At 38.0% G+C, this 21,044-nt stretch overlaps 1 protein-coding gene across 1 annotated transcript; it reads left to right on the forward strand.

Moving 5' to 3' along the window:
- Positions 1-11,722: 11,722 nt before the first annotated feature.
- On the forward strand, positions 11,723-17,228 carry LOC148166087 (uncharacterized). The gene is made up of 7 exons (XM_088049443.1): positions 11,723-15,146; positions 15,190-15,336; positions 15,403-15,493; positions 15,573-16,790; positions 16,840-16,908; positions 16,985-17,138; positions 17,181-17,228. Exons 1-7 carry the CDS (start codon positions 11,723-11,725, stop codon positions 17,226-17,228), a joined length of 5,151 nt encoding a protein of 1,716 aa, XP_087905569.1.
- The last annotated feature ends 3,816 nt before the right edge of the window (positions 17,229-21,044 follow it).

The raw sequence follows: 21,044 nt of genomic DNA on the forward strand, positions 1-21,044 counted from the left end.
ATTTTACCTAGATTCAACAGCTGAATTGCAAGAAAACAGCAGAATTCTGCACGAAATCATCAAAATTCTTACAGAAAACCGCATATTTCGATGCAAAACGACGATTTCTCGCCGATTTTCGTTGTTTTCTGACTTGAATTCGCAAAGAAGAGCACGAAATCTACAAAATCATGACTTTTTACCAAGATTCAACGGCTGAATTGCAAGAAAACAGCAGAATTCTGCACGAAATCATCAAAATTCTTACAGAAAACCGCATATTTCGATGCAAAACAACGATTTCTCGCCGATTTTCGTTGTTTTCTGGCTTGAATTCGCAAAGAAGAGCACGAAATCTACAAAATCATCAACGAAATCATCAAAATTCTTGGAGAAAACCGCATTTTTCGATGCAAAACGACGATTTCTCGCCGATTTTCGTTGTTTTCTGGCTTGAATTCGCAAAGAAGAGCACGAACTCTACAAAATCATGACTTTTTACCAAGATTCAACGGCTGAATTGCAAGAAAACAGCAGAATTCTGCACGAAATCATCAAAATTCTAACAGAAAACTGCATATTTCGATGCAAAACAACGATTTCTCGCCGATTTTCGTTGTTTTCTATCTTGAATTCGCCAAGAAGAGCACGAAATCTACAAAATCATGACTTTTTACATAGATTCAACGGCTGAATTGCAAGAAAACAGCAGAATTCTGCACGAAATCATCAAAATTCTTACAGAAAACCGCATATTTCGATGCAAAACAACGATTTCTCGCCGATTTTCGTTGTTTTCTATCTTGAATTCGCCAAGAAGAGCACGAAATCTACAAAATCATGACTTTTTACCTAGATTCAACGTCTGAATTGCAAGAAAACAGCAGAATTCTGCACGAAATCATCAAAATTCTTACAGAAAACCGCATATTTTGATGCAAAACGACGATTTCTCGCTGATTTTCGTTGTTTTCTATCTTGAATTTGCAAGAAAGAGCACGAAATCTACAAAATCATGACTTTTTACCAAGATTCAACGGCTGAATTGCAAGAAAACAGCAGAATTCTGCTCGAAATCGTCAAAATTCTTAGAGAAAACCGCATATTGCGATGCAAAACGACGATTTCTCGCCGATTTTCGTTGTTTTCTGGCTTGAATTCGCAAAGAAGAGCACGAAATCTACAAAATCATCACTTTTTACCAAGATTCAACGGCTGAATTGCAAGAAAACAGCAGAATTCTGCACGAAATCATCAAAATTCTTAGAGAAAACCGCATATTTCGATGCAAAACGACGATTTCTCGCCGATTTTCGTTGTTTTCTGGCTTGAATTCGCAAAGAAGAGCACGAAATCTACAAAATCATCACTTTTTACCAAGATTCAACGGCTGAATTGCATGAAAACAGCAGAATTCTGCACGAAATCATCAAAATTCTTAGAGAAAACTGCATATTTCGATGCAAAACAACGATTTCTCGCCGATTTTCGTTGTTTTCTATCTTGAATTCGCCAAGAAGAGCACGAAATCTACAAAATCATGACTTTTTACCTAGATTCAACGGCTGAATTGCAAGAAAACAGCAGAATTCTGCACGAAATCATCAAAATTCTTACAGAAAACCGCATATTTCGATGCAAAACAACGATTTCTCGCCAATTTTCGTTGTTTTCTATCTTGAATTCGCCAAGAAGAGCACGAAATCTACAAAATCATGACTTTTTACCTAGATTCAACGGCTGAATTGCAAGAAAACAGCAGAATTCTGCACGAAATCATCAAAATTCTTAGAGAAAACCGCATATTTCGATGCAAAACGACGATTTCTCGCTGATTTTCGTTGTTTTCTATCTTGAATTCGCAAAGAAGAGCACAAAATCTACAAAATCATGACTTTTTACCAAGATTCAACAGCTGAATTGCAAGAAAACAGAAGAATTCTGCACGAAATCGTCAAAATTCTTAGAGAAAACCGCATATTTCGATGCAAAACGACGACTTCTCGCCGATTTTCGTTGTTTTCTGGCTTGAATTCGCAAAGAAGAGCACGAAATCTACAAAATCATTACTTTTTACCAAGATTCAACGGCTGAATTGCAAGAAAACAGCAGAATTCTGCACGAAATCATCAAAATTTTTACAGAAAACCGCATTTTTCGATGCAAAACGACGATTTCTCGCCGATTTTCGTTGTTTTCTGGCTTGAATTCGCAAAGAAGAGCACGAAATCTACAAAATCATGACTTTTCACCAAGATTCAACGGCTGAATTGCAAGAAAACAGCAGAATTCTGCACGAAATCATCAAAATTCTTACAGAAAACCGCATTTTTCGATGCAAAACGACGATTTCTCGCCGATTTTCGTTGTTTTCTGGCTTGAATTCGCAAAGAAGAGCACGAAATCTACAAAATCATGACTTTTTACCAAGATTCAACGGCTGAATTGACAGAAAATAGCAGAATTCTGCACGAAATCATCAAAATTCTTACAGAAAACCGCATATTTCGATGCAAAACAACGATTTCTCGCCGATTTTCGTTGTTTTCTGGCTTGAATTCGCAAAGAAGAGCACGATATCTACAAAATCATCACTTTTTACCAAGATTCTACGGCTGAATTGCAAGAAAACAGCAGAATTCTGCACGAAATCATCAAAATTCTTACAGAAAACCGCATATTTCGATGCAAAACGACGATTTCTCGCCGATTTTCGTTGTTTTCTGGCTTGAATTCGCAAAGAAGAACACGAAATCTACAAAATCATCACTTTTTACCAAGATTCAACAGCTGAATTGTAAGAAAACAGCAGAATTCTGCACGAAATCATCAAAATTCTTACAGAAAACCGCATATTTCGATGCAAAACGACGATTTCTCGCCGATTTTCGTTGTTTTCTGGCTTGAATTCGCAAAGAAGAGCACGAAATCTACAAAATCATGACTTTTTACCAAGATTCAACGGCTGAATTGCAAGAAAACAGCAGAATTCTGCACGAAATCATCAAAATTCTTACAGAAAACCGCATATTTCGATGCAAAACGACGATTTCTCGCCGATTTTCGTTGTTTTCTGGCTTGAATTCGCAAAGAGAAGCACGAAATCTACAAAATCATGATTTTTTACCAAGATTCAACGGCTGAATTGCAAGAAAACAGCAGAATTTTGCACGAAATCATCAAAATTCTTACAGAAAACCGCATATTTCGATGCAAAACGACGATTTCTCGCCGATTTTCGTTGTTTTCTTTCATGAATTTGCAAAGAAGAGCACGAAATCTACAAAATCATGACTTTTTACCAAGATTCAACGGCTGAATTGCAAGAAAACAGCAGAATTCTGCACGAAATCATCAAAATTCTTAGAGAAAACTGCATATTTCGATGCAAAACAACGATTTTTCGCCGATTTTCGTTGTTTTCTATCTTGAATTCGCCAAGAAGAGCACGAAATCTACAAAATCATGACTTTTTACATAGATTCAACGGCTGAATTGCAAGAAAACAGCAGAACTCTGCACGAAATCATCAAAATTCTTACAGAAAACCGCATATTTTGATGCAAAACAACGATTTCTCGCCGATTTTCGTTGTTTTCTATCATGAATTCGCCAAGAAGAGCACGAAATCTACAAAATCATGACATTTTACCTAGATTCAACAGCTGAATTGCAAGAAAACAGCAGAATTCTGCACGAAATCATCAAAATTCTTAGAGAAAACCGCATATTTCGATGCAAAACGACGATTTCTCGCTGATTTTCGTTGTTTTCTATCTTGAATTCGCAAAGGAGAGCACGAAATCTACAAAATCATGACTTTTTACCAAGATTCAACGGCTGAATTGCAAGAAAACAGCAGAATTCTGCACGAAATCATCAAAATTCTTACAGAAAACCGCATATTTCGATGCAAAACGACGATTTCTCGCCGATTTTCGTTGTTTTCTGGCTTGAATTCGCAAAGAAGAGCACGAAATCTACAAAATCATGACTTTTTACCAAGATTCAACAGCTGAATTGCAAGAAAACAGCAGAATTCTGCACGAAATCATCAAAATTCTTACAGAAAACCGCATATTTCGATGCAAAACGACGATTTCTCGCCGATTTTCGTTGTTTTCTGGCATGAATTCGCAAAGAAGAGCACGAAATCTACAAAATCATGACTTTTTACCAAGATTCAACAGCTGAATTGCAAGAAAACAGCAGAATTCTGCACGAAATCATCAAAATTCTTAGAGAAAACTGCATATTTCGATGCAAAACGATTTCTCGCTGATTTTCGTTGTTTTCTATCTTGAATTCGCAAAGAAGAGCACGAAATCTACAAAATCATGACTTTTTACCAAGATTCAACGGCTGAATTGCAAGAAAACAGCAGAATTCTGCACGAAATCGTCAAAATTCTTAGAGAAAACCGCATATTTTGATGCAAAACGACGATTTCTCGCCGATTTTCGTTGTTTTCTGGCTTGAATTCGCAAAGAAGAGCACGAAATCTACAAAATCATCACTTTTTATCAAGATTCAACGGCTGAATTGCAAGAAAACAGCAGAATTCTGCACGAAATCATCAAAATTCTTAGAGAAAACTGCATATTTCGATGAAAAACAACGATTTCTCGCCGATTTTCGTTGTTTTCTATCTTGAATTCGCCAAGAAGAGCACGAAATCTACAAAATCATGACTTTTAACATAGATTCAACGGCTGAATTGCAAGAAAACAGCAGAATTCTGCACGAAATCATCAAAATTCTTACAGAAAACCGCATATTTCGATGCAAAACAACGATTTCTCGCCGATTTTCGTTGTTTTCTATCTTGAATTTGCCAAGAAGAGCAAGAAATCTACAAAATCATGACATTTTACCTAGATTCAACGGCTGAATTGCAAGAAAACAGCAGAATTCTGCACGAAATCATCAAAATTCTTACAGAAAACCGCATATTTCGATGCAAAACAACGATTTCTCGCCGATTTTCGTTGTTTTCTGGCTTGAATTCGCAAAGAAGAGCACGAAATCTACAAAATCTTCACTTTTTACCAAGATTCTACGGCTGAATTGCAAGAAAACAGCAGAATTCTGCACGAAATCATCAAAATTCTTAGAGAAAACCGCATATTTCGATGCAAAACGACGATTTCTCGCCGATTTTCGTTGTTTTCTGGCTTGAATTCGCAAAGAAGAGCACGAAATCTACAAAATCATCACTTTTTACCAAGATTCAACGGCTGAATTGCAAGAAAACAGCAGAATTCTGCACGAAATCATCAAAATTCTTAGAGAAAACCGCATATTTCGATGCAAAACGACGATTTCTCGCCGATTTTCGTTGTTTTCTGGCTTGAATTCGCAAAGAAGAGCACGAAATCTACAAAATCATCACTTTTTACCAAGATTCAACGGCTGAATTGCAAGAAAACAGCAGAATTCTGCACGAAATCATCAAAATTCTTACAGAAAACCGCATATTTCGATGCAAAACAACGATTTCTCGCCGATTTTCGTTGTTTTCTATCTTGAATTTGCCAAGAAGAGCACGAAATCTACAAAATCATCACTTTTTACCAAGATTCTACGGCTGAATTGCAAGAAAACAGCAGAATTCTGCACGAAATCATCAAAATTCTTAGAGAAAACCGCATATTTCGATGCAAAACGACGATTTCTCGCTGATTTTCGTTGTTTTCTATCTTGAATTCGCAAAGAAGAGCACGAAATCTACAAAATCAAGACTTTTTACCAAGATTCAACGGCTGAATTGCAAGAAAACAGCAGAATTCTGCACGAAATCGTCAAAATTCTTAGAAAAAACCGCATATTTCGATGCAAAACGACGATTTCTCGCCGATTTTCGTTGTTTTCTGGCTTGAATTCGCAAAGAAGAACACGAAATCTACAAAATCATCACTTTTTACCAAGATTCAACGTCTGAATTGCAAGAAAACAGCAGAATTCTGCACGAAATCATCAAAATTCTTACAGAAAACCGCATATTTCGATGCAAAACGACGATTTCTCGCCGATTTTCGTTGTTTTCTGGCTTGAATTCGCAAAGAAGAGCACGAAATCTACAAAATCATGACTTTTTACCAAGATTCAACGGCTGAATTGCAAGAAAACAGCAGAATTCTGCACGAAATCATCAAAATTCTTACAGAAAACCGCATATTTCGATGCAAAACGACGATTTCTCGCCGATTTTCGTTGTTTTCTGGCATGAATTCGCAAAGAAGAGCACGAAATCTACAAAATCATGACTTTTTACCAAGATTCAACAGCTGAATTGCAAGAAAACAGCAGAATTCTGCACGAAATCATCAAAATTCTTAGAGAAAACCGCATATTTCGATGCAAAACGACGATTTCTCGCTGATTTTCGTTGTTTTCTATCTTGAATTCGCAAAGAAGAGCACGAAATCTACAAAATCAAGACTTTTTACCAAGATTCAACGGCTGAATTGCAAGAAAACAGCAGAATTCTGCACGAAATCGTCAAAATTCTTAGAGAAAACCGCATATTTCGATGCAAAACGACGATTTCTCGCCGATTTTCGTTGTTTTCTGGCTTGAATTCGCAAAGAAGAACACGAAATCTACAAAATCATCACTTTTTACCAAGATTCAACGTCTGAATTGCAAGAAAACAGCAGAATTCTGCACGAAATCATCAAAATTCTTACAGAAAACCGCATATTTCGATGCAAAACGACGATTTCTCGCCGATTTTCGTTGTTTTCTGGCTTGAATTCGCAAAGAAGAGCACGAAATCTACAAAATCATGACTTTTTACCAAGATTCAACGGCTGAATTGCAAGAAAACAGCAGAATTCTGCACGAAATCATCAAAATTCTTACAGAAAACCGCATATTTCGATGCAAAACGACGATTTCTCGCCGATTTTCGTTGTTTTCTGGCATGAATTCGCAAAGAAGAGCACGAAATCTACAAAATCATGACTTTTTACCAAGATTCAACAGCTGAATTGCAAGAAAACAGCAGAATTCTGCACGAAATCATCAAAATTCTTAGAGAAAACCGCATATTTCGATGCAAAACGACGATTTCTCGCTGATTTTCGTTGTTTTCTATCTTGAATTCGCAAAGAAGAGCACGAAATCTACAAAATCATGACTTTTTACCAAGATTCAACGGCTGAATTGCAAGAAAACAGCAGAATTCTGCACGAAATCGTCAAAATTCTTAGAGAAAACCGCATAATTTGATGCAAAGCGACGATTTCTCGCCGATTTTCGTTGTTTTCTGGCTTGAATTCGCAAAGAAGAGCACGAAATCTACAAAATCATCACTTTTTACCAAGATTCAACGGCTGAATTGCAAGAAAACAGCAGAATTCTGCACGAAATCATCAAAATTCTTACAGAAAACCGCATATTTCGATGCAAAACAACGATTTCTCGCCGATTTTCGTTGTTTTCTATCTTGAATTTGCCAAGAAGAGCACGAAATCTACAAAATCATGACATTTTACCTAGATTCAACGGCTGAATTGCAAGAAAACAGCAGAATTCTGCACGAAATCATCAAAATTCTTACAGAAAACCGCATATTTCGATGCAAAACGACGATTTCTCGCCGATTTTCGTTGTTTTCTGGCTTGAATTCGCAAAGAAGAGCACGAAATCTACAAAATCATGACTTTTTACCAAGATTCAACGGCTGAATTGCAAGAAAACAGCAGAATTCTGCACGAAATCATCAAAATTCTTACAGAAAACCGCATATTTCGATGCAAAACAACGATTTCTCGCCGATTTTCGTTGTTTTCTGGCTTGAATTCGCAAAGAAGAGCACGAAATCTACAAAATCATCACTTTTTACCAAGATTCTACGGCTGAATTGCAAGAAAACAGCAGAATTCTGCACGAAATCATCAAAATTCTTAGTGAAAACCGCATATTTCGATGCAAAACGACGATTTCTCGCCGATTTTCGTTGTTTTCTGGCTTGAATTCGCAAAGAAGAGCACGAAATCTACAAAATCATCACTTTTTACCAAGATTCAACGGCTGAATTGCAAGAAAACAGCAGAATTCTGCACGAAATCATCAAAATTCTTAGAGAAAACCGCATATTTCGATGCAAAACGACGATTTCTCGCCGATTTTCGTTGTTTTCTGGCTTGAATTCGCAAAGAAGAGCACGAAATCTACAAAATCATCACTTTTTACCAAGATTCAACGGCTGAATTGCAAGAAAACAGCATAATTCTGCACGAAATCATCAAAATTCTTACAGAAAACCGCATATTTCAATGCAAATCGACGATTTCTCGCCGATTTTCGTGGTTTTCTGGCTTAAATTCGCAAAGAAGAGCACGAAATCTACAAAATCATGACTTTTTACCAAGATTCAACGGCTGAATTGCAAGAAAACAGCAGAATTCTGCACGAAATCATCAAAATTCTTACACAAAACCGCATATTTCGATGCAAAACAACGATTTCTCGCCGATTTTCGTTGTTTTCTATCTTGAATTTGCCAAGAAGAGCACGAAATCTACAAAATCATCACTTTTTACCAAGATTCTACGGCTGAATTGCAAGAAAACAGCAGAATTCTGCACGAAATCATCAAAATTCTTAGAGAAAACCGCATATTTCGATGCAAAACGACGATTTCTCGCTGATTTTCGTTGTTTTCTATCTTGAATTCGCAAAGAAGAGCACGAAATCTACAAAATCATGACTTTTTACCAAGATTCAACGGCTGAATTGCAAGAAAACAGCAGAATTCTGCACGAAATCGTCAAAATTCTTAGAGAAAACCGCATATTTCGATGCAAAACGACGATTTCTCGCCGATTTTCGTTGTTTTCTGGCTTGAATTCGCAAAGAAGAACACGAAATCTACAAAATCATCACTTTTTACCAAGATTCAACGGCTGAATTGCAAGAAAACAGCAGAATTCTGCACGAAATCATCAAAATTCTTACAGAAAACCGCATATTTCGATGCAAAACGACGATTTCTCGCCGATTTTCGTTGTTTTCTGGCTTGAATTCGCAAAGAAGAGCACGAAATTTGTAACGTGACAATTTCGAGTTAGAAGGGAAGGCGTTAGAAAGGGTTGATTTTCGTGACCTTTTGACGCCTGTAAATTATTGGTTGCCTATTTTAGTGTAACCGCCTGGCGAGTTACATTGTCCGTTACGAATTCTGTTCAATTATGTTAATAGTTACCAGTTTGTTAGGTACCAGTTCGGAGGTGACTGGAGGAATACGTTTGAGCCTCAGAATTTTAGCTGGAGGACTGCTACAAGTTCCTCGGGGTTGTCTAGGTTGCAACTCTTTAGTTTTCGTCGTTGCTTCAACTTTTCTAACTTCTATTTTCTTCCTTTTCACAACCACGTTAGCCTGCTTGGTGTTGATCGTGTCGTGGGTCGTTCTTCTTTTTGACCGCAACATCAACGGTGCTACTCTTGCTATTTTTTTTCTTCTTGCGATTGTTTATTTTGTTCATAGTGTGCGTTGAGGTCTACGATTGGTTGATGAATAATTTTCCAGCTGTTTACTTACCGTTGGCTTCGTTTTGCTACTCTTTACGATCACTTTCATTCTTTGTTTTGATTCAAATAACCCCAAATTTTCACCTGTCAAGGGGTCACCTTCTCAATGACGAAATGTGACGTAAAGCCGAAGAAGCGATAGCAGCCATTCTGGTTCCGTGGTTCTCTTGCGTTTTAGATCTCGAGGCGTACGGTGCTCCAGAGTGTTTCGGTATTTTGGAATTTGGAGTGTGACTTAGTGGCCTTTTTGGTTTGATTGGTACATTGGTATCGGGATTGGGTCACTAAGGTTCCTGGAGGCAACCGGAATTTGTTGGGTCTCGAGATCGAGTAAATCCACCACGACGTGAACCACGTGGAAAACTTTAAGGCCGATTTCCATCGTAGTAAGTAAAGTATTCCAGTGTATTCATCTTCCTAAGGGTATTTTCCACCCCAGGGCCTTCTATTTTGGTTCTAGTCTGTTCTATTCTGGGCTATTCTCAGTTTCGTTTTTTTTTTTCTCCTTTTTGTTGGGGGTGCGTACTGGAAGTTCGAAACTGGATTGCGGCTGACCGTTTTGACCAAGCCGTACAACCTCTTCCCTGTTGGATTCGGGAAGGCTCACCAGTCGGGAGCACCTAGAGGAGAGTCGGTAGGAGGAGCTGTAGGAGTCAAGGTCAGATCGTTTTATCCACGTTTTTGTTCGAGCCATCGTGTCACCGTTTTGTTAGCTAGTTCCTGTAGGAGTTTACGGCTTCACCGTAACCGTCCTTGTTAATTGTTACTTGTAATTAGTAGTTGGGAGATTACAGCTTCACTGTAATCAACCGTTTCACACTTAGTCATTTCTTTTTCTGTTTCTGTTTTTTTTTTTGTTGTACAGACGTCCTTGTAAGTCGGGACCCGGTAATTGCGAGTTTGTACGATCGAATTGTTGCGCGGATTTTCGGTGTGCCGTCGGCTTGCGCAAGCGTTCGGTCTACAGCGAATCGTCGTAAATCTAACAGCAACGATTGCCGGTGTAGAGACGACGTCTTTGTTTTTCCTGTATTTTTTTTTAGGTTTTATTAGTGTGTTTTTTTTTAATATATTCGTTCCTGGTTAGTATTCACTTCGTTTTCTTTTTTTTTTCGTTCGGGTAAGCTACACCGAGTACTTTGGATCCGGGTACTCGCAAGTCGTAGCCGGAGGATCCTGGCGCCCTCAAGATTGTCGGGTCGGTGAGTTTTAACGAACCCACCCAGACTGAGCTACCGGCGTAATTTTGTCACTAGCCGGCCCGAGCGACTTTAGTCGGTCAGTTTGTTTTTTTTTGCGTGACAAAATCTACAAAATCATGACTTTTTACCAAGATTCAACGGCTGAATTGCAAGAAAACAGCAGAATTCTGCACGAAATCATCAAAATTCTTACAGAAAACCGCATATTTCGATGCAAAACGACGATTTCTCGCCGATTTTCGTTGTTTTCTGGCATGAATTCGCAAAGAAGAGCACGAAATCTACAAAATCATGACTTTTTACCAAGATTCAACAGCTGAATTGCAAGAAAACAGCAGAATTCTGCACGAAATCATCAAAATTCTTAGAGAAAACCGCATATTTCGATGCAAAACGACGATTTCTCGCTGATTTTCGTTGTTTTCTATTGTTGCGTACCCAACGCACATGCATTTTCACGGAAAGCGCCACACTGATTCAGACAGAGATGTGTGGTGGGGATGCGCTAGCCGCCGCCACGAGCAGTGTGTTGTCGGCGGTAAGACAGTAATGTACAAGTAAAATAAACTGTAGAAACCAGCACCCGATAATTTGGAAGTTAACCCCACCTGCGTTAACATTTGGTCCTTCGAAGCCACATTGGCAGTAGCAACATTTTGGGTACCGTCGACAATTTTGGTTCTCTCAGTACGAGCCAACGAGGAAGCATCCTCTCTCTCACCGGTATCAACACCAGGTGTACACACTCACAGCGACGTCACCAAGACGCCATCGTCAACAAGACAAATTTTCACATTGATCGTCAACAAGACGACTTCATATTCATCGTTCATCAGACGTCACCAAGACGTCATCGTCTGCAAACGATCTCACAGCCATCGTCAACAGAACGAAAGCTCATCAAAAAGGTCAGCCCTTCCATTTATCATTATCCTTTTTTTGCTTGCTCAAATAGGCATTGTGTGTAACTTTTCATAAAGCATCGCGATTTTTACTTTGCTAAAATGGCAGAACAAAAATTAATAAATCTCAAATTCAAAAGATCGCAAATCTTTAACAAATTAAGCAGAATTAATGAATTCATCACTACGTTCAAGCCAACTGATCAAATTTCTTTGGTTAAGTCTCGTTTGGATGTAGCTCGATCAACACTTGCAGAATTTGAAAAAGTTAACTTCGACATTGTTGACCGGACACCAGTTGAATCACAAGCACAGGCAAATGAACAAATACAATTTGAAACTTTATATTACAGTATTGTATCAAATTTAGAAAATTTAATTGAAAATTCAGTACAACAAAATGAGACTGCAACAGCTATTCTCAAAGATGCGAAGAGTCAAAATCGTAGCAAATTAATTTTGCCAACAATTCAAATTCCGGAATTCAATGGAGCCTTTGAAGCATGGTTAGCATTCAGGGATATTTTTCAGACTCTGATTCACAACAATCCAGAACTGAATAACATCGAAAAATTTCATTACTTAAGGTCATCTCTCAAGGGCGATGCATCCAAAACAATAGAGAGCCTTCCATTAATTGAAACAAATTATGAAGTGGCTTGGTCTTTGTTAAAAAATCGGTTCGAAAACGAGCGATTATTAATTCATGCACATGTTCGGAAAATTCTGAATTTCCCAAATATTCCAAAAAGTTCGGCTACCAATTTAAGACAACTAGTCGATGACTTATCAATTAACCTTGAAGCGTTAAAATCGTTAAACGTATCAATTGATACATGGGACGCGATTCTGATTCCAGTTATTACAGAAAAATTGGATTTTCAATCTTCGAAAGAATGGCAATCAAGACTATCAAACAATTTGCCAACATTGGATGAATTAAAGACCTTTCTTCAATCTCGGTGTCAGTATCTAGAATCAATTGAATACAATTTTCAAAAGCCTCAAAGCGCAACTGTTCTAACAAAGGGACACTCTAAACCTAAATTTCAATCACATGTCGTAACAAATGAAAAAAGACACTGTGTAATTTGCAAGGGTAAAAATCATTTTATCTACAATTGCAATCATTTTCTCCGTATGAAAGTTGCGGAACGAATAAAACAAATAAACTCGTTAAAGCTATGCGTTAATTGTTTACATGATAATCACCTAACGGAACATTGTAAATCAAAACGAACGTGTCGCGATTGCAACCAAAATCATAACACATTATTGCATCACAATTCCGGTGAAGAATCAAAAGAGTCGGTTACGTCAACAAGCTCTTCTCTTCATTCTAAGAACGGTTCAAAGCAAGAGATGCTTCTCGCAACTGCTATTGTTCTCATAAAGGACATTAATGGTTATTTACAGAAATGCAGAGTTTTACTCGACAACGGGTCACAGTCAAATTTTATAACCAAACGAATGTGTAAAATGTTAGGCTTGAAAACGACTTCTTCGAATAATGCAATCGTAGGCGTTGGTAATCAGCAAACCGTCTCGACAGAATCCGTAGACGTTACAATCAAATCGGTCCATAAAAATTACAACGCACACGTCACATGTTTTGTCTTGAAAGAAATTAGTGCAAACTTGCCTTCAAATAGTTTCTCAATTGATAACCTACACATTCCTTCCGAGTTACCTTTAGCGGACGATCAATTTTACCTTTCAGATAAAATTGATTTACTTTTGGGCACAGAATTGTTTTTCGAACTTCTGCTAGATGGTAAATTTCAAGTTGACGGTAAACGGCTGTACTTACAGAATACCCAACTAGGCTGGATCATTGCGGGACCGCTTGATATTCCGCGAAATAAAGTGAGTCGGTGTAACCTTGCCATAAATTCATCTCTGGACTTGGAAAACCAAATAGAACGATTCTGGGAACTTGAAGGTTATCACCCCATCCAAAAACATTTGACTTCCGATGAAAAATTTGCGGAAACGCATTTCTTGAACACGTTCACACGTGATGATGATCGTTTTGTAGTTAATCTTCCTATAAAGGACAACGTCATGTCACTAGGTCAATTAGACCAACAAGCCAAAAGGCGTTTTTTTAATCTAGAAAATCGATTAAAGAAAAGTCCAGCACTTAAAGCAAAGTATGTCGAATTTATGACGGAATATTCTGACTTGGGCCACATGGAATTAGTCTCGAATAATGAATCAGACAATTCAGAAACGTATTATTTACCGCATCATCCCGTCTTTAAGGACAAACAACCGTCCTCAAAATTACGCGTCGTCTTCGATGCTTCCGCCAAATCGACCAATGGCAAAAGTTTGAACGATAATTTGGTCGTGGGCCCCACAATTCAAGACGAACTATTATCCATCATTCTGCGTTTTCGTACATTTCAATACGTATTTTGTGCTGATATCGTCAAAATGTACAGACAAATTTTAATCGATTCGAATCAAACTGATTATCAGCGTATATTTTGGCGCAGCGATAGCGATGACGAATTGCGGACTTATCGCTTAACAACGGTCACGTATGGTACTTCATCGGCGCCATTCTTGGCCGTACGTTGTTTACATCAATTGGCGCATGAAAATCGTGAAAAATTCCCGGAGGCGGCAGATATTATTTTACGAGATTTTTACATAGACGACTTAATTACGGGCGGTAACTCAATTGAAGAACTACAATCAATTCAACATCAACTGATAGAAATTTTGCGATCAGCTAAATTCGAATTAGCTAAATGGGCGTCAAACAACATAAACTTATTGCCAAACTCTGCCAAGGATTTAATAAATACCACAATAAATCTCGATAAACAACAAGATACCAAAACATTGGGTCTTTTTTGGAATTGCAATCAAGATACGTTACGGTATAATGTTCAAAACATTCTCATACCAAGTGAGTTAACAAAAAGAACGTTACTTTCGATGATTTGTCGCATCTTCGATCCACTTGGCTTAATTAACCCGATTGTAACAGTGGCAAAACTTCTTATGCAACAACTATGGGGATTGAAATTATCATGGGATGAATCGCTACCTGACGACATTAGTGAACAGTGGACACAATTGGCCAACGATTTACAAAAAATCGGAAAATGTCGAATTCCTCGGAACGTAGTACCAGCAGAAACGGTTTCTATCGAACTCCACGGTTTTAGCGATGCGTCGGAAAGAGCGTATGGAGCTGCCCTGTATTTAAAATGCACAAATTCAAACGGTGAAACGCATGCAAATTTATTAATTGCAAAATCGCGCGTGGCTCCTCTTAAAACGCAAACGATTCCCAGACTTGAACTTCTTGCGGCGCAACTGCTCGCTCAGTTAACAAATCAAACAACACAATCATTAAATTTAAAAATCGACAAGCTCAATTTTTGGACAGATTCAACCATCGTTCTCTGTTGGTTATCAAAACCTCCATCTACCTGGAAAACCTTTGTCTCAAATCGAGTTGCGGATATTCAAAACTTGACAAACATTCATGATTGGCACCACGTAGCTAGTAATGAAAACCCAGCTGACATAATTTAAGTCAGGAAGTACAGCTGAACAATTGATAAACAATTGTTTATGGTGGCATGGCCCCAACTGGTTAATTTGTGATCGTGAAATGTGTTCAGATAAATTTATCCAAAACGAGGATTTTGAAAACATTCCGGAACAAAAAAGGATAACTAAAACGACTTTGGTTAGTACTACGAACTAATGTGACTTGTTGAACAGATTTTCAAGTTTTACTAAATAAAAACGGATCGTAGCATACATTTTGAGATTTGCAAACAATACCAAAAAAGGGAACGCGAAACAAACAGGTCATTTAAGTTCTGAGGAGCTAAATAACTCAGAAAGGTTAATCATCAAATTAATGCAACTCGTCTTTTGCTCAACAAATTCAAGAATTAAAATCTTCAAATGTTGTTAATAAAAGCAGTTCATTAAAAGGTTTAGACCCATTTGTTGATAATAACGGAGTACTAAGAGTAGGAGGTAGACTAAAAAATTCTCGATACCCATTCGACAAGAAGCATCCCATGGTTTTACCAAAGAATCATTTTGTTACCTCTTTAATAATTCAATTTTATCACAAACAAAATTTACATGCCGGCGCCCAAGCCACATTATCAGCGCTGCGGCAAAGGTTCTGGATTGTTGCCGGAAGGAGCAAAGTGAGACAATTACTCCATAAATGTATATCATGCTTCAAGGTAAAGCCAATTATTGCCTATCAAAAAATGGGTGATCTTCCGCAAGACAGATTAGAGCCGGCTAGACCCTTCATTAACACTGGAGTAGACTATGGTGGGCCTATTTTGATCAAGGAGTCTGAAGGTCGCGGTAGAAAAACATTAAAGTCATATATTTGTGTGTTCATTTGTCTTTGCACCAAGGCGATTCACCTTGAACTGGTCACAGATCTGACAACAGACAGTTTTTTGAACGCCTTAAGACGACTTATTTCCCGACGAGGCATGGTCAAACATTTTCGGTCGGATAACGGAAAAAATTTTGTCGGAGCTAATAATGAACTTGTCAAATTAGCTGAATTCTTCAAAACTTCCGACTTTTATAAAGATGTTATCACCGTTTTGTCAAATGATAACATCAAATGGTCCTTTTCACCACCAAGGTCACCTAACTTTGCTGGTTTAATGGAAGCTGGAGTAAAATCAGTTAAATATCATCTCAAACGTGTCGTGGGTGACACTTTGCTTACGTATGAGGAGTTGTACACACTGCTAACGCGAGTAGAAGCATGCCTTAATTCCCGTCCTTTAATTCCATTATCAAACGACCCGAACGACTTGATGGCTCTAACCCTTGCTCACTTTTTGATTGGAGAAGTCCTAACTGCTCCGCTTGAACATGATTTACGAGAACTAGCAGAGAATAAACTTTCGCGCTGGCAGTTAATAGAGAAAATGCGCTGGCATTTTTGGAACAGGTGGAAGAAGGAGTACACATCTCAGCTACAAGGCCGCTCCAAATGGAGATCCGGAGATGCAATTGGCCTCCAACCAGGAGCTATGGTATTAATGGTAGAAGACGGTTTACCTCCACTATGTTGGGCCTTGGGGCGTATCCAGGCAATCCATCCAGGAAGCGATGGTGTCGCAAGAGTGGCCTCGGTTCGAACCACAAAAGGAGTGTACAAACGTGGTGTTTCTAAGTTGTGTGTGCTCCCAATTAATGACAAGTAGTGAAAAGGTGAAGCGAAAAAAGGGGACAGCGAGTTTTCTTGAACAATTTATTTCGTTCAATTTTTTGTTAATTGTGTTTTGATTTTTTCTTGTTTTTGTTATTTGTTTATTTTTATTTTTTATTTATTCATTGTATTTCAAGTTTTTTTTTTGTTGAAGCCTACAAACCTTCAAGGGGGGCGGCTATGTTGCGTACCCAACGCACATGCATTTTCACGGAAAGCGCCACACTGATTCAGACAGAGATGTGTGGTGGGGATGCGCTAGCCGCCGCCACGAGCAGTGTGTTGTCGGCGGTAAGACAGTAATGTACAAGTAAAATAAACTGTAGAAACCAGCACCCGATAATTTGGAAGTTAACCCCACCTGCGTTAACACTATTTTGAATTCGCAAAGAAGAGCACGAAATCTACAAAATCATGACTTTTTACCAAGATTCAACGGCTGAATTGCAAGAAAACAGCAGAATTCTGCACGAAATCGTCAAAATTCTTAGAGAAAACCGCATAATTTGATGCAAAGCGACGATTTCTCGCCGATTTTCGTTGTTTTCTGGCTTGAATTCGCAAAGAAGAGCACGAAATCTACAAAATCATCACTTTTTACCAAGATTCAACGGCTGAATTGCAAGAAAACAGCAGAATTCTGCACGAAATCATCAAAATTCTTACAGAAAACCGCATATTTCGATGCAAAACAACGATTTCTCGCCGATTTTCGTTGTTTTCTATCTTGAATTCGCCAAGAAGAGCACGAAATCTACAAAATCATGACATTTTACCTAGATTCAACGGCTGAATTGCAAGAAAACAGCAGAATTCTGCACGAAATCATCAAAATTCTTACAGAAAACCGCATATTTCGATGCAAAACGACGATTTCTCGCCGATTTTCGTTGTTTTCTGGCTTGAATTCGCAAAGAAGAGCACAAAATCTACAAAATCATGACTTTTTACCAAGATTCAACGGCTGAATTGCAAGAAAACAGCAGAATTCTGCACGAAATCATCAAAATTCTTACAGAAAACCGCATATTTCGATGCAAAACGACGATTTCTCGCCGATTTTCGTTGTTTTCTGGCTTGAATTCGCAAAGAAGAGCACGAAATCTACAAAATCATCACTTTTTACCAAGATTCTACGGCTGAATTGCAAGAAACCAGCAGAATTCTGCACGAAATCATCAAAATTCTTACAGAAAACCGCATATTTCGATGCAAAACGACGATTTCTCGCCGATTTTCGTTGTTTTCTGGCTTGAATTTGCAAAGAAGAGCACGAAATCTACAAAATCATCACTTTTTACCAAGATTCTACGGCTGAGTTGCAAGAAAACAGCAGAATTCTGCACGAAATCATCAAAATTCTTACAGAAAACCGCATATTTCGATGCAAAACGACGATTTCTCGCCGATTTTCGTTGTGTTCTGGCTTGAATTCGCAAAGAAGAGCACAAAATCTACAAAATCATGACTTTTTACCAAGATTCTACGGCTGAATTGCAAGAAAACAGCAGAATTCTGCACGAAATCATCAAAATTCTTACAGAAAACCGCATATTTCGATGCAAAACGACGATTTCTCGCCGATTTTCGTTGTTTTCTGGCTTGAATTCGCAAAGAAGAGCACGAAATCTACAAAATCATGACTTTTTACCAAGATTCAACGGCTGAATTGCAAGAAAACAGCAGAATTCTGCACGAAATCATCAAAATTCTTAGAGAAAACTGCATATTTCGATGCAAAACAACGATTTCTGGCCGATTTTCGTTGTTTTCTATCTTGAATTTGCCAAGAAGAGCACGAAATCTACAAAATCATGACTTTTTACCTAGATTCAACGGCTGAATTGCAAGAAAACAGCAGAATTCTGCACGAAATCATCAAAATTCTTACAGAAAACCGCATATTTCGATGCAAAACAACGATTTCTCGCCGATTTTCGTGGTTTTCTGGCTTAAATTCGCAAAGAAGAGCACGAAATCTACAAAATCATGACTTTTTACCAAGATTCAACGGCTGAATTGCAAGAAAACAGCAGTATTCTGCACGAAATCATCAAAATTCTTACAGAAAACCGCATTTTTCGATGCAAAACGACGATTTCTCGCCGATTTTCGTTGTTTTCTGGCTTGAATTCGCAAAGAAGAGCACGAAATCTACAAAATCATCACTTTTTACCAAGATTCTACGGCTGAATTGCAAGAAAACAGCAGAATTCTGCACGAAAGCATCAAAATTCTTACAGAAAACCGCATATTTCGATGCAAAACGACGATTTCTCGCCGATTTTCGTTGTTTTCTGGCTTGAATTCGCAAAGAAGAGCACGAAATCTACAAAATCATCACTTTTTACCAAGATTCTACGGCTGAGTTGCAAGAAAACAGCAGAATTCTGCACGAAATCATCAAAATTCTTACAGAAAACCGCATATTTCGATGCAAAACGACGATTTCTCGCCGATTTTCGTTGTGTTCTGGCTTGAATTCGCAAAGAAGAGCACAAAATCTACAAAATCATGACTTTTTACCAAGATTCTACGGCTGAATTGCAAGAAAACAGCAGAATTCTGCACGAAATCATCAAAATTCTTACAGAAACCGCATATTTCGATGCAAAACGACGATTTCTCGCCGATTTTCGTTGTTTTCTGGCTTGAATTCGCAAAGAAGAGCACGAAATCTACAAAATCATGACTTTTTACCAAGATTCAACGGCTGAATTGCAAGAAAACAGCAGAATTCTGCACGAAATCATCAAAATTCTTAGAGAAAACTGCATATTTCGATGCAAAACGACAATTTCTCGCCGATTTTCGTTGTTTTCTTGCTTGAATTCGCAAAGAAGAGCACGAAATCTACAAAATCGTGACTTTTTACCAAGATTCAACGGCTGAATTGCAAGAAAACAGCAGAATTCTGCACGAAATCATCAAAATTCTCACAGAAAACCGCATATTTCGATGCAAAACGACGATTTCTCGCCGATTTTCGTTGTTTTCTATCTTGAATTTGCCAAGAAGAGCACGAAATCTACAAAATCATGACTTTTTACCTAGATTCAACGGCTGAATTGCAAGAAAACAGCAGAATTCTGCACGAAATCATCAAAATTCTTACAGAAAACCGCATATTTCGATGCAAAACAACGATTTCTCGCCGATTTTCGTTGTTTTCTATCTTGAATTTGCCAAGAAGAGCACGAAATCTACAAAATCATGACTTTTTACCTAGATTCAACGGCTGAATTGCAAGAAAACAGCAGAATTCTGCACGAAATCATCAAAATTCTTACAGAAAACGGCATATTTCGATGCAAAACGACAATTTCTCGCCGATTTTCGTTGTTTTCTTGCTTGAATTCGCAAAGAAGAGCACGAAATCTACAAAATCGTGACTTTTTACCAAGATTCAACGGCTGAATTGCAAGAAAACAGCAGAATTCTGCACGAAAACATCAAAATTCTCACAGAAAACCGCATATTTCGATGCAAAACGACGATTTCTCGCCGATTTTCGTTGTTTTCAGGCATGAATTTGCAAAGAAGAGCACGAAATCTACAAAATCATGACTTTTTACTAAGATTCAACTGCTGAATTGCAAGAAAACAGCAGAATTCTGCACGAAATCATCAAAATTCTTACAGAAAACCGCATATTTCGATGCAAAACAACGATTTCTCGCCGATTTTCGTTGTTTTCTGGCTTGAATTCGCAAAGAAGAGCACGAAATCTACAAAATCATGACTTTTTACCAAGATTCAACATCTGAATTGCAAGAAAACAGCAGAATTCTGCACGAAATCATCAAAATTCTTAGAGAAAACTGCATATTTCGATGCAAAACAACGATTTCTCGCCGATTTTCGTTGTTTTCTATTTTGAATTCGCAAAGAAGAGCACGAAATCTACAAAATCATCACTTTTTACCAAGATTCTACGGCTGAATTGCAAGAAAACAGCAGAATTCTGCACGAAATCATCAAAATTCTTACAGAAAACCGCATATTTCGATGCAAAACAACGATTTCTCGCCGATTTTCGTTGTTTTCTGGCTTGAATTCGCAAAGAAGAGCACGAAATCTACAAAATCATGACTTTTTACCAAGATTCAACATCTGAATTGCAAGAAAACAGCAGAATTCTGCACGAAATCATCAAAATTCTTAGAGAAAACTGCATATTTCGATGCAAAACAACGA

The sequence above is a fragment of the Gnatocerus cornutus genome, unplaced genomic scaffold, assembly GCF_029298725.1.
Source record: "Gnatocerus cornutus isolate USDA-ARS CGAHR unplaced genomic scaffold, icGnaCorn1.1 ctg00000026.1, whole genome shotgun sequence".
Taxonomy (NCBI): domain Eukaryota; kingdom Metazoa; phylum Arthropoda; class Insecta; order Coleoptera; family Tenebrionidae; genus Gnatocerus; species Gnatocerus cornutus.

Coding starts and splice junctions, on each gene's coding strand:
- LOC148166087 (XM_088049443.1), top strand. CDS start 11,723: ATGGCAGAACAAAAATTAATAAATCTCAAATTCAAAAGATCGCAAATC. Junction 15,147..15,189: donor TGATTGGCACCACGTAGCTA/GTAATGAAAACC, acceptor CAGGAAGTACAG/CTGAACAATTGATAAACAAT. Junction 15,337..15,402: donor AACTAAAACGACTTTGGTTA/GTACTACGAACT, acceptor AACGGATCGTAG/CATACATTTTGAGATTTGCA.